This window comes from Schistocerca piceifrons, chromosome 2 (assembly GCF_021461385.2).
Source record: "Schistocerca piceifrons isolate TAMUIC-IGC-003096 chromosome 2, iqSchPice1.1, whole genome shotgun sequence".
Classification (NCBI taxonomy): domain Eukaryota; kingdom Metazoa; phylum Arthropoda; class Insecta; order Orthoptera; family Acrididae; genus Schistocerca; species Schistocerca piceifrons.
Window position 1 is genome coordinate 851,968,740 of NC_060139.1, and position 19,194 is coordinate 851,987,933.

General features: G+C 38.3%; 1 protein-coding gene across 1 annotated transcript in view; it reads right to left on the reverse strand.

The window, feature by feature from the left end:
• Positions 1 to 15,981: 15,981 nt before the first annotated feature.
• Positions 15,982 to 19,194, reverse strand: part of LOC124772595 (trichohyalin) — a 28,428-nt gene continuing 25,215 nt past the window's right edge. Inside the window, exon 11 of the mRNA XM_047249334.1 lies at positions 15,982 to 17,972. Coding sequence (XP_047105290.1) covers positions 17,557 to 17,972 — 416 coding nt within the window. The 3' untranslated portion in view covers positions 15,982 to 17,556. The remainder of the gene's footprint in view (positions 17,973 to 19,194) is intronic.

A 19,194-nucleotide genomic window follows, 5' to 3' on the forward strand; every position in this document is an offset into this window, starting at 1 on the left:
GTGCCATCTGGATCCTTCCTACCACTCCCAGATTTTCTGAATTAGGAAGGTGGAAACTCTTCCTACAATATGTCCTACATTCCTGTGATCCTCCTGGCCTCAACTTTTGTTAGTCACTGTCCTTCGTTCACCAATCCCCTTCCCTGTTCCCCACTCCAGCACTACGCAGCCTTTTATTCCACCAACAAATCCTTTTCCACTCCCCACCTCCTTCCCTCCACATAACTTCCCAGCACCTAGCTGCCTATCCTCTCTCCACCTTGTCCCTGTATGCTCCCACAGGCAGCACTTTACCATCCCCTACCACTGCCCTGCTATCCCTCCCCCTGACCCTCACTGCACCAGCCTCCTCCTTGCCCCCACCAAACAGACTGCTTCTCCCAACTTGTACTGTTGTTCACAGTCTGGCCTCAGAAATCAGAGACAGTGGTCATGTGTGTGTTAGTTGTGTTTGCATGAATGTGTGTGTATGTCACCTAATTCAGAAGAAGGCCTGTTGGCCAAAAGCTTACTTGTTCATCAGTCTTTTTGTTGTGCCTGTCTGTCACTCAACATCTCCACAATATGGTGAGTAGCAGTATCCTTCTCATAAAACTGTTATTATTACATCCTAGACTTTTCATTCATTAATTTGAAAGTAAAGTGTATTTGTTATTTGAATGTGAATGACTGCCAAAGTGAGCTACAAGCCAAATAATAGCCTTCTGACAAGGTGTGTTTGAAGACAGGGAGAAAGTCACAAAAATTAAAAGTGAACCTTATGATGGTAATGAGTTTACATCAGGTTTGGATTCAACTTTATGTAATGAAGTAGATGACAGTCAGGTAGTGGATGAAATGAAGAGGGCTTCACCTATTGATTATTGTAAAGTGAAAGAGAAAAACATTTCCAAGTTGATGGAACAAATTAACATCAGGCAGGAACCTGTGATGAAAATCACAAAGTGCAAGAAAAGTCAGGAAATGAGGAAATTAGTTACTATTGGTGCAGGCCATCAAGGAAATGAATTAAAATAATGGAATTGTCGCACCAATACCACAATCAGACATCCACTGAGTGGTGACAGGTGGCCTTTACAGATGTATCAAGTTGTATGCTCCATCAGACTGAAAGCAAACACCCTGCAATGGCTATCAGAAGTGTCTAGGTTGGAGGAGGTAGTGTTATGGTCTTGGGAATGTCTTTGTGTCATTCCCTGTTTGATCTCATCGTTCTGGAAGGTGCAATGGATCAACACAAGTATGCCTCTATCCTTGAGGACCATGTCCACCCCTGCATGCAGTTTGTTTCTCTGGGTCACGATTGTATCAACCAGCAGAACAATGTAATATGTCACACAGCTCACAGCATGTGTGCATGGTTCAAAGAGTACCAAGGTGAGTTTACCATACTCCTCTGGCCACTAAACTTGCCAGATTTAAATACAATCAAGAATGTGTGGGACCACCTTGATCAGGCTGTTGGCACCATGGATCCTCAACTGAGAAACCTGATGCAGCTGGCCACAACACTACAGTTGACTTATCAACACATCCTTGTCAGTACCTTTCAACACCTCACTGACTCTCTTCCTGCATGTCCATGCTGCAAAAGGTATTTAATCAGGCTTTTGATAGGCCAGCATAGTTGCATATAGTAATGCTTCTAGAATAAAGAAAACATTCATATCTGTGTCTTGCTTCAGACCTCAGTTTAGAATAATGTGTTGGCATCAAATGAGGTGATGATTCCAGTAACTGGAAAGTGGAGTTTTGCCTATAATATTATGGTTGGTTACTGTGGCTGTCATTCCTTAAAGTCACTTTTTGTACTTTAAGCAAAGCATGCATTTATTTGTTATATGAGGAGGTATGTAGCATTAAGGAAGTGACAGTATAGTGAAGTATAATGGAATAAATGAAGTATAGCTAATAGAGAAGTAATAATCATAATTAATAAGAAATATTATGTGACGTGGTGCTAGTTAGGGAACCTAACTTTACAGTAGCTTAATTTTTGTGAATGCATTCCTCTAGATAACTAGGTTGATAAAGTAAACAGGCTTCAGTAAATGGTATAAGATTAATGAGATACAAACAAATATGGTTTTTTTCCTATGGTGAAGCATATGGAATAACTGAAGCAACATTTAGTATTAGGAAGATAACTTATGGCAATACTGAAGAAAAATGTTCTTAAATACTAATACACTGATAAAGTATTGACTATATATGGCTGTGTGTTTGGTGTTTCATTCTATGCAAATTTGGTCTTTACAGTTTTGATGCTGATTACCTCAAGTAATGATGTGCTAGAGAAAAATGTTTTGCTACTCAATCAATTGTATTTGAATGTCCTGACAAAATTTAACATTAGTAAAATGGTACTTCTGGGAAATGCTAAATAACATTTGGAAATTTTTTTTGTAATTTGAGTTTGGTAAAGTGAGTATTTTGAATAAATGTACACAGTAGTATTAAACAGCTTCCATCCCCTTAGTTTAATCTGATTATTAATGATGTTATGTAATGCTAATGTAAGGAAATATGAGATACTCTTATTCCTTGATTTTAAATGTTTTTCCTGTTTCTCATTATAATATAAGGGTAACTGTGTGTATCTGATATGTAACAACTGCCTGATTATATCAGGAACATTTTATTACAAGTATAACTGAAATATGTATATATTTGCCAATGTATGTCATTGTGTGTGTATTTTTCTTGTAATCGTTTGCTGAGCACTACAGTGAGTACGGACATTGGAAATGATAACACTGCCTAGACTGTGGCAGACTGTGCATATAAGTGCATACCAGAAATCTAACTACTCTACCACGGAAGTCAGTGGGTTGCACAAGTATATTGATCAAGGATCCAAATACATTCATACAAGACACAGCCAGGAGAATAATGGAACAGGTTTACAACTGCTTCGCCACCAACAGTTTATCCCTTAACTCACAAAAACTTGTCTTAAAAATTCCTAAAAAATAAAAATAATTTACAGCTACCAGAAGTAGAGATCAATGGGGACACACTGGACAAAGTCCCATGTGTGAAGATTAGATTAGATTTACTTTCATTCCATTTGATCCGTAGTGAGGAGGTCCTCCAGGATGTGGAACATGTCAGAAAAACAATAATACATGACAAATATTTACAACTAAAACAAACAAGCTAATGTACCATTCCACAGGTCCCAAGTGGAATGATCATTTTTTAATGAACACTATATGAAAGAGTCATTTTACAAACACTAATGCACTGAATTTAAAATAAAAAAGTTTTTTTATTTATTTATAAGGTAATAAACGTGTAATACAACTACTATAATACTTATTTACAATGAACACATTACTGCACTGAAATTAGACACACACAAATCAGTTGGTTTTACTGAGAAATTCATCAATGGAGTAGAAGGAGTTGGCCACCAATAAATCCTTTAGGCTTCTCTTAAACTGAATTTCATTGGTTGTTAAGCTTTTTATGGCTGCTGGCAAGTTATTGAACATGTGTGTTCCTGAATAATGCACACCTTTTTGTACAAGACTAAGTGGCTTTAAATCCTTGTGAAGATTATTCCTATTTCTAGAATTGATTCCATGAATTGAGCTGTTGGTATGAAAAAGTGATATATTTTTAATGACAAATTTCATTACGAATAAATATATTGGGAAGCGGTAGTTAGTATCCCTAGTTCCCTAAACAGGCTTCTGCAGGATGTTCTTGAATTCACACCACATATAACTCTTACTGAACGTTTTTGTGCCCAGAAAACTTTAGCTTGGCATGATGAATTATCCCAAAAAATAATCCCATATGACATTATGGAATGAAATTAAGCATAGTATGCCAGCTTTTTCATTTTTACGTCCCCTATGTCTGACACAATTTGCATTGCAAATAGAGATTTGTTAAGACACTTCAGCAGTTCTGTGGTGTGCTCCTCCCAGTTGAATTTATTATCAAGCTGTAATCCCAAGAATTTAATACTGTCCACTTCTACTATCTGCTTGTCATCATATGTTAGGCATATACTCGTGGGACACCCCTTACAAGTTCTGAACGGCATGTAGTGTATTTTTTCAAAGTTTACTGACAAAGAATTGGCTAGGAACCAGTGATTAATGTCCACAAATATTTTATTAGCTGATATTTCTAAGACTACACTTGATTTTCTATTTATTGCAATGTTTGTATCATCGGCAAACAAAACGAACTTGGCATCTGATAATGTTACTGATGAAAGGTCATTGATATACACAAGAAAAAGTAAGGGCCCCAAAATGGAACCTTGTGGGACCCCACATGTAAGTAGTTCCCAGTTGGATGATGCCTGATAGCTTGGTACATGTCTCTTTCCTAATAACACCATTTGTTTCCTGCAAGATATAAGATTTGAACCAATTTGCATCATTTCTTGTTACACTATAATATTCTAATTTATTTAAAAGGATATTGTAATTTACACAGTCAAATGCCTTTGACAGATCACAAAATATACCTGTTGCTGCAATTTTTTGTCTAATGACTTAAGCACATTTTCACTGTAAGTGTAGATAGCCTTCTCAATATCAGAACCCTTTAGAAATCCAAACTGTGACTTTGACAGTATGTTATTTGAGATAAGGTGGTTATAAAGCTGATTGTACATTACTTTTTATAAAATTTTTGAGAATGCTGGCAACAGTGAAACTGGACGGAAATTTGATGCTATTTCTTTATCGGAGCTTTTTAAACAGTGGTTTAACTTCAGCATATTTCAGCCATTCGGGAAATATTCCACTGATAAACGACTGGTTACACAGATAGCTTAATATGTTACTTAGCTCAGAATCACATTCTTTAATTAACTTTATTGATATTTCATCATACCCACTAGATGTTATTGATTTTAAAGATTTTATGATGGACATTATTCCTGCTGGGGTAGTGAGGGTCAAATTCATATTATGGAAGTTACTTGAAATGTCTGGTCTGAGGTATCCCATAGCAGCATCTACCAAACCTGACAACCCAATCTCTTCAGTAACAGTTATAAAATGTTTGTTAAAAAGTTCTGCAACACTATACACATCTGTCACCAATGTATCATTTACTCTTAATGCTATTTGTTCCTCTTCATGTCTGGTTCTACCGGTCTCCTTCACTATATCCTATATTGTCTTTATTTTGTTATCTGATATGAGTATCTTTTCCTTGTAATATATTTGCTTTGATGTCCGTATTATGGTCTTTAATATTTTGCAGTATTTCTTGTATTGTGCTATAGCATCAACATTGGAACTGTTTCAGATTGACAGATACAGTTTTCTTTTTGTTTTACAAGATACCCCTATTCCCTGAGTAATCCATGGCTTGTTTGTAGGCTTTGCTCTAACCTTGGTAAGTTTTGGGGGAAAACAGTGTTCGAATAAGGTAAGCACTTTATTAGCAAAACTGTTATATTTTTCATTCATGCCATGAGCACTGTAAACATCAGTCCAGTGAATGTCTCTGAGGAGCGTCCTAAAATAATCAATTTTTGGCTTATTGATTACCCTCTTGAGCTCAGATTTAACAGATTTTATATCCTGTTCAGTATTAACATTTAACCGAAGCAACTGCATGTCATGGTCTGAGAAGCCATTGAATATTGGTTTTGTAATATAATTTTGTTCATTGGACTTTTCTATAAAGATATTATCAATGGCTGTTTGTGAGCCATTGGCTACCCTAGTGGCGAACTTTACAGTGGGAATTAAGTTGAATGATAGTGTTACTAACTCAAATAAGTTCTTATTGGGAGAGTCTTTAAGGAAATCTACACTGAAATCACCAGCAACCACTATTTATTTGTTTTTGGTTCCTGAATATCCAAATGCATAATAAACTGAGGTGGCACCAGCCTGTGGATAAGTTACGCTAAAAGCAGAGTTCTACCTGCTTTGCACACAGATATCTCTCCCACTGTGTTTGTTGAGTTGTGGTTCAAGGTTTGTTTATTAAGTGCAACACACTGGTTATGCAGAACACAAGTACAACACTAGAAATCAAGGTCAGGTGTAGTCAACTAGGAGCTGTAGGTGAGAATTCAGGTAGCACAGTAATCCTTGCAAAGCCTAAGTCCCTCACAGTGGTGATTACAATTATAAAAGCTGGATCACAGAGTCTGAGGATTGAATGGTGAGGGTATGCAAGTGACAGTAGGCATGTTCACATGCTTATTTTGGGATGGAAGAAGCCGATTGGCACCATGTGGCACTGGAAGACTTGTCCTTGGCTTGTAGCACTGTTCGTGATGTAATCATGGTGAGTTTCACACAGCTGGCGGTGGGCCCACACAAACTTGATCACATGTATCAAGATCTGATTCACTGGATACAGCAATGTTGACCTCTAAAAGACTGCTACCATACTTTCACTTGATTTTTTCTTGTGGCATAATCTTCTCTGGCGCATACAGAAGTGTGCATTAAGAATATTGTGTGGCGTTGATAGCTGAACATCTTGCGGAAGCCTCTTCATGGATCTAGGAATTCTTATATTTACATGCCAGTTGAAATGCTCTCTAAGGACATTTGAGGCTAATAGAAAGAGTGAATTTAGAAATTTAGAATGAACTCAGCAATTTGTAACCACAATACTAGAAGTAGAAATAATGTCCATACAGACTGTGCATTCCAATCTAAAGTTCAGAATAAGTTTCATATTCTGGTGTAAAAGTCTCAGACAGGTAGCCAGTGGGCATCGGGCAGGAAACAGAACATCCTCAAATATTTAAAAACGAATTAAAAGAATGCCTCATTAGACACATTCCGCAATTTATCAGAATATTTTGACTAAAGCGTGTAAATTCTTTGTACCTCTACTTTTTGTATTTGATAGATCATCATTTTGCCAGTACATAGACAGCTGATCGTGGTGTGTGTAAAGTTACATAAATGCTTCATTTTACTTAACAGCATCTCTGTAGAACAGGGGAAGGAGCAGCGGCTGAACAAAGTACTTGATTTTATGACATACGTATATAAAGTAATCTACAAGTAAATTATCAGTTTGAGGAAATTGTGCTAGTCATAATTTGTCAGTATACTTTACAGAAGTAGCCAACAGTCATGGCTTCTCCCCATTAATGTATAACTTGACTTGTTACAGATTTTTGAATGTTCTCCTTCATGTTGGGATTTGCAGAATACAGTGTGTGATGAATGAATGGATGAATGAATGAATGCTTCTGCATGGTGTTCAGTTATCAACTTCACACAGTATTGCTCCATGCTTAATATTACCTGCCATGATGTAGCAGCTCTAGACACTGGCTGGTACCTTCAGTGTCACCAGTTTGATTCAAGCCTCCTCCAGTTATTTATATTTTATGATTTTTAACTTCTGAAATGTTCTGAAACCTACTTATTTTTAGAATTTACTAGAACATCGTATATAAATAGGGGAGCACTCTCCACTGAGGCACGCAATTCAGCTCCCATATGTAATTCGTGTGTACTGAGTAAACATTCTTTCAGTATGAAGAGTTATTTCTTGTTAGTGAGCCGGCTCTCATAACTGGTACTTTATTCCAGATTCTTTGTTGTAGTTTCGTGGAGATGCCAGATATCTCAGTTATCAATATCTCCATGGCTTCAACAAATCTGCATGATAACTATCACTTTCACAGGCAGGAAACCACATACAAACAGTACATTCCTCTAATTGTACAGGTTGTCAAGTTACCAATGGCTACTGTAATACTTTGCAGCCCAATGCTCTGTACAAAATGGGTCCAGTTAAGCCACATGCAGTTATCATGAGACTTTGCTGAAAGCCATAGAAGGCAGACTGATATGATTCTCAAGTGTTGTTTTTCACTCTGAAAGAAGTATCCCTTTTAAAGACTGAGGGATACTGACAAGTCGACTGAGAGCTTAAAGACCTCCCCATTATGAACAAATGGGCCTGTTGTTAAGCTGCAGCCTTCTTCACAGCCAAGTGAATACCAAGTAACACTTAAAAATGTTCTCAGTGGACTTTTCAAGAAAATCCAAAATGTAAGCCATTATGAATCTAGCAATCAGCAGTTGCGAGTACTGCAGTGGGAGATAGTGTGAGAAAATTCTTCACAGCCAAGTGAATACCAAGTAACACTTAGAAATGTTCTCAGTGGACTTTTCAAAAAAATCCAAAATGTAAACCATTATGAATCTAGCAATCAGCAGTTGCGAGTACTGCAGTGGGAGATAGTGTGAGAAAGTCATCTAAGTTCTCACAATCTGCATTAGCCATTGCCCAGAGACTTATCAAAGCAACACATTCCGATCCAAGCTGCCAGAAATGGCGGTTATGTGTGCATGACGTGTGCTTACTTGTATGAAGGTGTGTGTGTATGTGTTTGTGTTTGTGTGTGTGTGTGTGTGTGTGTGTGTGTGTGTGTGTGTGTGTGTGTGTGTGTTTTCCTCTCTTCTGGAAAAGGCTTTGGCTGAAAGCAAACTTGTAGCAGTTCTTTTCATTGTGCCTGCCTGAAACTCAATATGGCATCTTTGTGGTGAGCAGCAATCTGCCTTATATTGTTGATATTCCAACCTAGAGCTTCCATTGTTTAATGCAACAAATAGTCAAAGAAGAGATATGAGGGTTTATGATATTCTGGAGACAACTAACATCAGCAGTTGCAATTTTATTTTCAAACGCCACAGTGAGATTTAGAAGCAACGGCCATTTTCAAGTGGCTTTGAGCCTAGTGTTGTGGAGGTTCACAGACAGACTCTGAAACCAGTCACGGTGTTTGAAAATAAAACAGTAGCTAGAGCTGTTATTGTTTTCAGCTTGTGGCCCCTGTTCCATATGCTGGACAAAAATTTATGACATCTTTTAATACTGAATGAAGATGGTTGGAAGCAGCAGCATTGAATCTTGAACCCAGCCAGGAGGAAGTAGCCTTGCCAATTTAAGAAGAAGTATGGTGATCATTTGTATCAATCTCTACAGGTCAGAACAAATGGACAAACAGAACATAACCTGCTGGACTTAATGCAGCAGTCATCAGATGCAGCCAACGTACTCAGTGAGACAGATACAACTGGCCTCCCCACAAGTTTTATCACTGCACAGACAGATGGGCATTAGGAGAATAGAGGATAACACACCATGCTGTTTCCACTGCAGGCACTTTGATTGTCATATGCTACTGGAATGAAAGAAGAATTGTTTGACTATTACTTTGCTACAATAAGTCAAACAACAGAACAATTCAGTACATAACAGGCAACCGCGGGTGACTAGAGCTGAATAGTGGTACAAAGCCCATCACTGTGCCACGGTCAGTACAAGATGGAATGCAAAATTTTCAGGACTGGTGCTGCCACCTGGAAAGTAGGAGTAGTAGATCTTTGCACCGCTTGGTGGCGAGAACTGCGTATCTGATGAGTCAGTGTGCAGAGTGGCATTCTGCTGGGAGGATGTGTTGCGTATTCACAGTGATTTCTGTAATACTCTGTGTATGGTGTGTGGCGATTTTACGATGGATCAGAAGGCACAGCGTGTTGAAGTGTGCACGGACCTTCATCACACCGCTTCTGATTATCCACCTCTGGTTCGACACTCTAGAGAGGATTCAAGAAGCACCGCTGGTGGTGATAAACACCCTCAAAGAACATGACTTCCAGAGAATGTTTGACCAGTGGCAGAAGTGCTGGGACTGGTGTGTACGTGCGGATGGGAACTATTTCAAGAGTGATTAGTCCAAAGGTAAGGTTTTCAACAGATGGCAGCACCAGTTCTGAAAATTTTGGATAGCACCTTGTATTTATCTACTGCTCACTGCATTTGTTTTGACTCCAGTCTCTTAGCTGCTGAATCGAGAGAAACAAACAAGGTGACCATCAGGGGAAGTCTGCTGCAGATGAAGCTCCTCGATAGACATTACTTGCCACGGTGTTCCAAGATGTTGGGAAATCACATTGATGTCGTCATTGACAACCATCCTGTCCACGCACTAGTCAAATGTGGGGCATCATTTTCTGTTACATCAGATGCTTATCACCACCAAAGACATTGTGCTGATGGTTGAAAAATAGTTCCTCTGTATGATTGTCTATTGTTGAAGATACATTTGCCATGCATCAGCAAGACAGGTTCTAGTCAAGTGCGAAAGAGTTCTCAGCCACACAAGAGAATCTATAGGTCAGCAATGATGATACCATCAGAAGTAAACAAGGAGAACTCTGGGACACCAGTTCCTATAAACACCTGCAACTTATCATTAGGGATATGTATGTAGGATCAGCCAAACCAGTCCAGGAATATCGTATCAGTGACACTGATAGAGAATCATGCTACACTTCAATTACCAACTATATATCAGATAATTCTACTATCCAGCCACCAATATGCCTCATCTTGACTGAGTAACAATGCCTGAGAATGTCGACCACTGTGCATACATTTTTGGGCAGATTTAGGTCCATAGTGGAGGTGGGGCATACCAGATGACTGAATGTGAAACATCATATCATGGGAGTCATCCCCCCTCAGCCAAAGCTCATATAGGTGTGTCTTCAGTTCCACAGCACATATTCAGAAGGAAGTGGACATTATGTTGCATCATTCAGCAGTCAAAGAGTTTTTGGCCCTATCCTGGGGTCCTTATGTAGAAGAAAAATCGCTTACATTATTTTTGTGTAGATTACTGGCAACTGAACAAAATCATCAAAAAGGATGTACATCTCATTACCACAAACTGATGAAACCTTGGACTGTCTGATGGGAATGAATCATTTCTCTACTATGAGTGTACATACTGGCTACCAGCAGATCGAAGCTGACTGGGAAGAGATTGATTCAACAGTTCCGTTTTCCACTGTTTGATCTGTGTAATTTTCCAGACACCTTTGAATCCATGATAGATAACTTACGTTGACATCTGAAATGAATGATGTCTTTCCTATGTAGATTATGTTATTTTCTTCTCAAAGACATTTGAAGAGCATCAACATCAATTAACAGATATGCTGAAGCGTTTCTGTAGCACAAGTCTTCACCTGAATCTGAGAAAGTGCCTCTTTGTCACCCAAGAAATAAAATTCTTTTGGCATCTAGTTAACAGAAATGAAGTCCAGGCTGATCCAGAAATTCCTGATGTGAAACGTTTTCTCAGAAAGCATTTTTTTCCTCTGTTACATTCATTTCACTTAGCTTTTCATTCATATCAACTCTTGCACGATGTTTAAGCAGTAATCTCTGCCTTACACATTATCCTGTCTTCCACTTTAAGCTCTCAGGTTTTGAAATGTCGTCCAGTGCTGTCCCCAACAATCAGTCTCTCTTTCTCATCCTGTCCAGTAAGTCTCCCTTGACCTGCAGTTCTGGATGACTTTCCCAAAATCTACCACTTTTTCTAGACCTCTCCAGTCCTTCCCTTCACCCCTCTTCCTTCCCCTTCAACCAATCTGTCTGAAGAAGGAGAAAGCTTGTCTAATTGTTATCTTTTATGTGTGTGTTCTGCCGCCATTTGGTGAGCAGATTTTCTTAGATCCAGTTACCTCAGTTTGTCAAAAATGCTAATTGTTTTCATTGAATACCTTAAAAGTGACACCTTATTGGCCATGGGAGGGGGGGTACTGAAAATGAAGAGTGACTAGATGAATCTCTTGCACGGTGGTCAAAAGATACTGAAATCCCTTCAAGCTCTGTATTTAGTGTCAGTCCATATGTCTCCCATCTGCAGAAAAACTAATCATTGTCCAGTCAGATGCATGCAGATCAATCACAGAGTGTGAAAAGATACCATGGCGGACACTTCTGAAATCAATCATCCACAAAAGTATGATAAGCCAACAGGGGGATTTATGGCGAGGGCAAACAATTCTCAAAAACATCATCCTTACAAGGATAGTGTGTTCTTAATCAGCCATTAAAGTGTTAACTTATCCCATCAGCCACCTTACCAAGAGTCCTCTAAAAGCACGTACACACTGCAAGATCACGTCTGTAGCTAGCCTCTGTGCTGAGATGGATGTGCTGCCACAACCAATGGAAACTCACAGTGATGTACCTGGTATACATGTCCTCTGTATCTGTTCAGTGTTCCCCCACAGAGAAACTAGGCCACCCTTCAACTAAAATGTCTATGGAATGAGACGACATTCTACTGGATACCGAGACGTGGGATTCACATGAAACAAATTAGCACAATGTCTACAATGGTACAGGGTGCTGACCTCCATACAGTCATGAGGTCATAAATCTGTTGGTAGAGCAGCAGTTGAAGACCATGTATAATATGCTAAAGCCAGTGAAACTTACTATATAGGAGCATACATCTCCAGATCAGCTATTACCCTATACTGCATGGATTTCTACTCTGGGAGCAAGAATCTGTAGATGTTCAGGGCTTGTGGCATATGAACATCGGCATGCTGCACATTCGATGGGTGTAGCCATTTTGAATGTGATGGCAGCTCATGGTTTTTGTGCAGGCTCCTCATATATTCTGTGTGACAACATGAAGTGTCACACCTCTCAGTTCCTCTTTTAATTTTCCACTCCTGCTTATTCACATATTGTTTCCTTCCTTCTCTTCTGTAGTCTTGCTTCCTCCGGTACTGTCTCTTTTAATCCCAATGTCTTCCCTAGTGGAAAAATGCACACCCCTGAAGTTCCATCCAAGCACTGCCCTTCCATCACATTTTCTCCTTTCCTTACCATTTTCCTTTCCACACTAGCCACTGAGCCAAGATGGCTTCTTGTCTCAGCAAGCACTGTGTGTGTGTGTGTGTGTGTGTGTGTGTGTGTGTGTGTGTGTGTGTGTGTGTGTGAGCACACTATTCAGTTGCTCCAGGTGCCCACCAGAGGTCGCCGGTCATGGTCCAGCACCTTAATTGCCTGCAGCTAATTGCTAGCAGCCCCAATGGGCAATTTCTCTACACTCCATTCACCAAAACAAGAGACGTGCTGTAAACACAGCAAGGCATGTGACCACAGCGCTGCCATCGAGGGGTGTACAAGGCAGGGGCGTCAGAAATTAAAAAATGAAAGTCGTGTTTCTTACAATTTGGCACCTGAACATGATAAAGTGATCCAAGAACTACCTTCCAACACCTTTTTTTTACATTACATTAAAATTTATTGTCACTGTAAAAGAGAAATATTTAAGCTTTCAGGAAAAGCTGTTTTCTCACGTTACTCTATATTTATCACGCCATATCTCCCAAACTGTGTGTCGCACAGCAAAATAATTTTATAATTGCCTTCAGTACTATATGTTGATGACGTCTGCAAATTTTCTGCCCAATAGAGTCAGTAATAGTGAGGTAATAAATTAAAATCTCACGTCTGATGCGGAACTTTTACCAAATCATCATCCGAAATATAGTAAGCGACAAACTTTTCCCCTTTAAATTTTTTTGTGGGGGTGTAAGCGAGAAAAGTTTCAGAAAGGTTTGAATTTAATTTTGTAGTTTGTTCGAATACGATGGGTGCAACCGTTTGTTCTTTATGAGCGATGCATTGTGCGGTTCGCAGGCGCGGCGCTCAGTCAGTGTGGCCGTCTCAGTTGCAGGTGTGAGCTCGTTAGTGGGTGTTGTACAGCGGCGATTTCAGGATATCTTAAGTTTTAAGTTCATCTGTAAAGATGCTTGAAAGACAAGTTGTTGATTATTAGAGTAAGTATATGTTTTTGTAGTCACGCTGAGCATTCACTGTTTATGTGCGCCATCGCATGGTGTCTTATTTTATATATTCACTTATTTCATTAGCATCACATACAGCTGTCCTCATTATGTCATCCACGGATTCAGCGAGCGAGGTCGACGTGTCAGTTCTGAGTCCACCAAAGAAGCAAACAAAGAAGAAATCATTAAGTTCTTCTGAGAAGCACATGGTGCTTAATGTGTGTAAAACGGAACTGTTACATCCAGAGCAGTCGATGAGTGACATTGTTTCGAAAACAGCTGCAGCTACAGGTGTTGAACGTTCTTCAGTGTATCGTGTGATAAGTGAGTACAAGGCCACACACTCTTTGAAGTCTCCCAAGAAAGGAAAGTTACGACAGTAACTTTCTGAAAGTGTTGATGACTTCGACAGAAATGCGATACGAAGGAAAGTACACGGATATTTTTTTCGTAACGAATTGCCAACAAATGACAAAGTGCTTACAGTCGTGAACGAAGATGCAGATCTGGGCAATTTTCGGAGAACCACATTTTATAAGTTATTGACAGAAATGAATTTCAAATATGTCCGGCGTGGGCGTGATAGCATGCTAATAGACAGGGATGACATCATTTTATGGAGGCGGCGTTATCTTCGAACCATTAAACGGTTGAGAGATGAAGGCAGACCCATTTACTATTTGGACGAGACGTGGGTGAACGCAGGACATACCCAAAAGTTACGTCTGGGTAGATTACACTATAAATTCCTCAAAACAAGCATTTCTGTCCAGATTATCCACCGGAAGCAAGGGCCCATCAGGTAAAGGGAAACGTCTGACTATCGCACACATTGGCAGGAAAGCAGGGTTCGTTGAAGGGTGTTTGTGGACTTTTGAATCCAAGGAAAGTGGAGATTATCATGAGGAGATGTGCGCCGAAACCTTCGAGAAGTGGTTTCAAGACGTTCTTCCTCGGCTTCACGAAAATGCAGTTATTGTTCTTGATAACGCACCGTACCATTCCGTAGAAAAGAAAAAGTTCCCAATGCGAATTCCAATAAGCACGAAATATCAGAGTGGCTAAAATCTAAAAACTTCGGTTTCGAAGACAGTATGTTGAAGAAAGAACTTTTAGATATATTTAAAAATCACAGAACAGTGCACAACGAATACGCAATAGATGAAATGGCGAAGAATGCAGGGAAAACTGTTCTCAGAATTCCTCCGTACCAATGTGAATTAAACACCATCGAGTTAGTGTCGGCCAGATTTAGAGGCTATGTTGCAGTGAAAAACAAAACATACAAAATGCCGGAAGTTAAACTACTGCTAGAAGAAGCAGTAAGAACAGTGACTGCAGAGGATTGGAACAAGTGCGTCCTCTATGTCGTAGAAAAAGTGGAAACTCAAATGTGGAAATTAGACTGCATTATAGAGGAGAGAGAGGAGCGGTTTGTCATAAACCTCAATGAAAACAGTTCAAGTTCGACATAGTGAACCTTGTTTCGTCCTTTATCATTATTATTAATGGTATTGTTATTAAAATTAACAATTAATTGTGTTTGAATGGAGCGTTTTGTTAGCAACCTGAATGAAAATAAATCTGCTTCGACAGAATGAACTCAGTTTAACATTATTGTTAAATTTATTTCATACATTGTTGCCCAGGTTTCTCATGGTCCGCTGTGATAGCTCGGCAGCCAGCCGAACAGCGCCAGCTGCAAAGCGTGGGCTAAGGATTTTCCACACCCCTACGTATCACGTTAACACCGAATGCTTTCTCTGGAAACGAGCGTAGTCGCTCACGTGACACTGTTTATGTTTCGTCCCAGCTCTCAGTGAATAGACTTTATATATTGTTGTGCATTGTCTCCGGCCGCCAGCCTGTAAATGTCACTAAATAGTCTTTACCTGTCACTTCACTGTATTGTTCCACTTCTGTTTACACTGTCATACCATGACCTAATAAAACTGTAGAGTTCTTGTAACCATGTCTTTTACTGAGTCCTGAGCCACAACACTAATAATGGACAAGGAAATAAAGTACATGTACCCATCACACTGGTTCTGTGTCATTTGTCTTGCTTCAAGGAAACTGACCAAGACCATATTGTTGCAATTATGATGAAGTTTTTCTGAAACACAGATTACAATTTTTCAATATTTAATCCCATAAGGGTCATAAAAACACATTTTTTCCTTGAAAAAAGAAGGAGATTGAAATGAATTAATTTTTTCTTTCAAGTGTGTTGTATTACCATGTATGTCATGGACTTCTCAAGAGTTGCACAAAATGATAAAATGACGGCAATGTATTATTTGCCACATTTTACTGTGAAGTATGGTCAAAATGTAGGAGACATTGAATCTCAAGTCTGCAAAACTTTTATTCAAAATTCTTTGGACACTTAATGGATTTTAGATACTAAAGTGAAATTGGATACTGTTATAATCAGAACATCACTGTTTTGTATTATCTCTCTTCATTTCCAGGAAAAGTGATAAGCGTACAATGTATTCTGTAAAAGAAATCTCTTTACACAGAGAGATAGAAACAGATCCAGTAACCTTTAGCATCTCTGGTTTACTATAAGTAACAGAAATCCATATATAAAATACATTCCTTTAATAAAATACTATGAAAAATGACATGTTATATAATTCCCACTACAGTACAAACTACCATCTTCACAAGCTTCTGACAAACACACAATCACAGTAATTCCTAATCTGGAACAAAAAATAACAAGGAGATATACCATCATGATGTACATAAAAAAGCATTGCACTCCCCCTTCAACTTCATCACAGATGACTCCTTCGTATCTTTTGAAGTAATTAATTAATGCTAGAGTACAGTATACACAACAGCAATAGTTTCAAGGCTTAAAACACATTTAAACATTTTATGTTATGAAATAATGCACCAATGACTTTGCTTGTTAAGCACTATCTCACTATTCTTCCAATGATAATAATTGAAATATTTTACACATAGAAAATGGACTGTGAAGATGTCACCACATTTTCACATTTGAAATGAATGCTATTATCTCACATAAAACGGCTCTTTCCTAAAATAATTACAAAGACAAATATGATTAAAATCACAAACTCGATCAGATTTCTCTTTTTTAAACATTTTCTATGATGATAATGTATACAATACTATTCTAAGCGTGACTTTTTATTGTTTACAACGTCCATATTTATTATTATGTTCCCTGAGATGACTTCACATAAAATTACTTTTTACATTTACATCAATTAAATTTTCGATAGAAATGCTACTGAAACATGTACAACAACCATTACATACTTATTCTATGTAACTACTCACACAAGCTTTCATAACATTCACATTAATTAAAACTTTTGATACTCATTTTAAGTACACAAACAATATAAATTCCTTACAACAGTGAACATAATGTCACATTCACTTCTATTGCACCAAGGTACTTTCACAGAGGACCAGGTTACCATTTATAGAAGATTTTTTAAGGTTTTCTTTTTTCCACACAAAACTATATAACTCTTTTTTTTTCATAGCACCAAAGCATAGAACGTCATGTACACTTTACATAAAATCAAACTGCTTTACAATATAATAAATAATTTATACGTCTATTTGATATAAAATAATTTTCAATTTCTCTGACATAATCTTTATAATAAATAGGCCTGTACAAGTTCTTAGAATAAATATACTACAAAAAATGAAAGTGCGAAAGACCATGACCATTCTGGGCAATGCAGTCAAACCAAAATTATAAAGCTCACCATCACAACAATCCTCTTTGAAAGTAATTGCACATTTCATTGATTCCTTAAGCAGACTTAGAGTTCAATTCTTTAAGGTAAAAATACAGTGCTATCCCAGTTACACAACTCTCGTTCTAAAGGAACACTTAAATGTCACATTCACCGGGTTCCTCCTGATGTCACCTAATAAACACCTTCTCAACACCGAGTAACTGCCGCACCCTATCATTGTACTTCACTAGGGCCACCTTTGATGACCTCACATTAAATTTTTCACCACCTCCCACCAGCTGACAGCACTTTGCTTGTTCTAGGAAGTCAGCCATTTTGAATTCACGCAACAAAGCACGAGCAGGTGAGGGTTTTGTAGGATCAGGACTCAACTGTCTAAGAAGTGTGTCTCTCGACTTTATGCGCAGAACAGCAGCCAGATCTTGCAGTAAAACCCAGCGCTCCAACGCAGGTTCCCCGTGCAATCTGTACAATGCAGGTAGGACCTGCTCACTGACTTCAAATTCAATCTCTGCTTCATCCTCTGAACAAGGGTCGAAGGTAGGCACGTCCTCCAATGGATCATAGCCCGCATGTAGGGGATCTACAAAACAAAAGTTTTCACAGTGGAAAAGAAGCATATAAAATAATATGAATCATACTGCCTAATTCATTATTTGTTTGAATAAAATAAGAAAATCTGAAACAAATGAGATTGTCATGTAAATGACAAGAACAATGGAAGATCTCAGGTGGAATATATATGGATAAGAAAAAAATTTCCCAAATTTCCCAGTTAATTTTTTCCAGGTGAAAATGCACTTATTCCATACCACAGGTTAAAGTACATTTTTTCATTGTTAAGTCACAATATACTTTTCCTCAGAACTGTAAAAAGTATCAATCCTTAGAATGGTAAAGATTTTACACACCGGTGTAGAACTTTCTGGCACTCCCAGCAAAAACAACACAGTTTGGAAAGATCTTTAATGTGCAGCAACATGTACACTGCATATTTTGATATTACAAAAGTATAAATACTGATTCACCAATAAAGCACAGTACTTTCCAAAAACAGAACACCAAAATATATTCTTGCTTTGATAAATATGACTACTAGATAATATTTTTCATTAAGAAAATTTAAACTTTCACATGTAATACTGGTCATCAAAATATTTTTGCTGTTTTTCTGAGTGTGTGTGGTTAAGCAGGATCATAAGAGCACAGCTTAAATTGCAGCAGCTGAACATTTCTGACAAACATGATTGTAAATTTCACTGCTGTGCACTGAACACTTCATGGGTTACCAGGCTGAACACATATTGCATCGAGCACTTAAGACTGTTCCATAGCAAAGCCAATTATGTATGAAATTGTTCAAGAACTCACATTTTGCTATTGCTGTTGCATAATTTGTAATCTTTGAAAGAACTAAATATGAGAAAGTAACCTTGAAGATTGGTCTTTTTTAGCATGTGTTACCCTTTAAGATACATCAAATATGAGTGTACTAGTAAAATTTTAAATGCATAAGTGGTTGGTCATCTGGGCCTGAAATTTCTCTAAGTGACTGGTCCTCAAAGTGTTAAGTTTTGAAAGAGTCACACAACCCACGATTTAAGAAATTCATCGCACATTCTCACACGTAACATAATTTGTTTTGTGTACCAGGAAATTCACTAAGTAATGCTTCTCAAACCAGCATTCACAATATTTTCCCATGACCTGTTAGAAACATAGACGGTTGTGATGTCACACTCACCGAAAGCACTTTGCTGTTACAAAGTACTGCATAATCTTTGTCTTAAAGTCTTTGACACGTT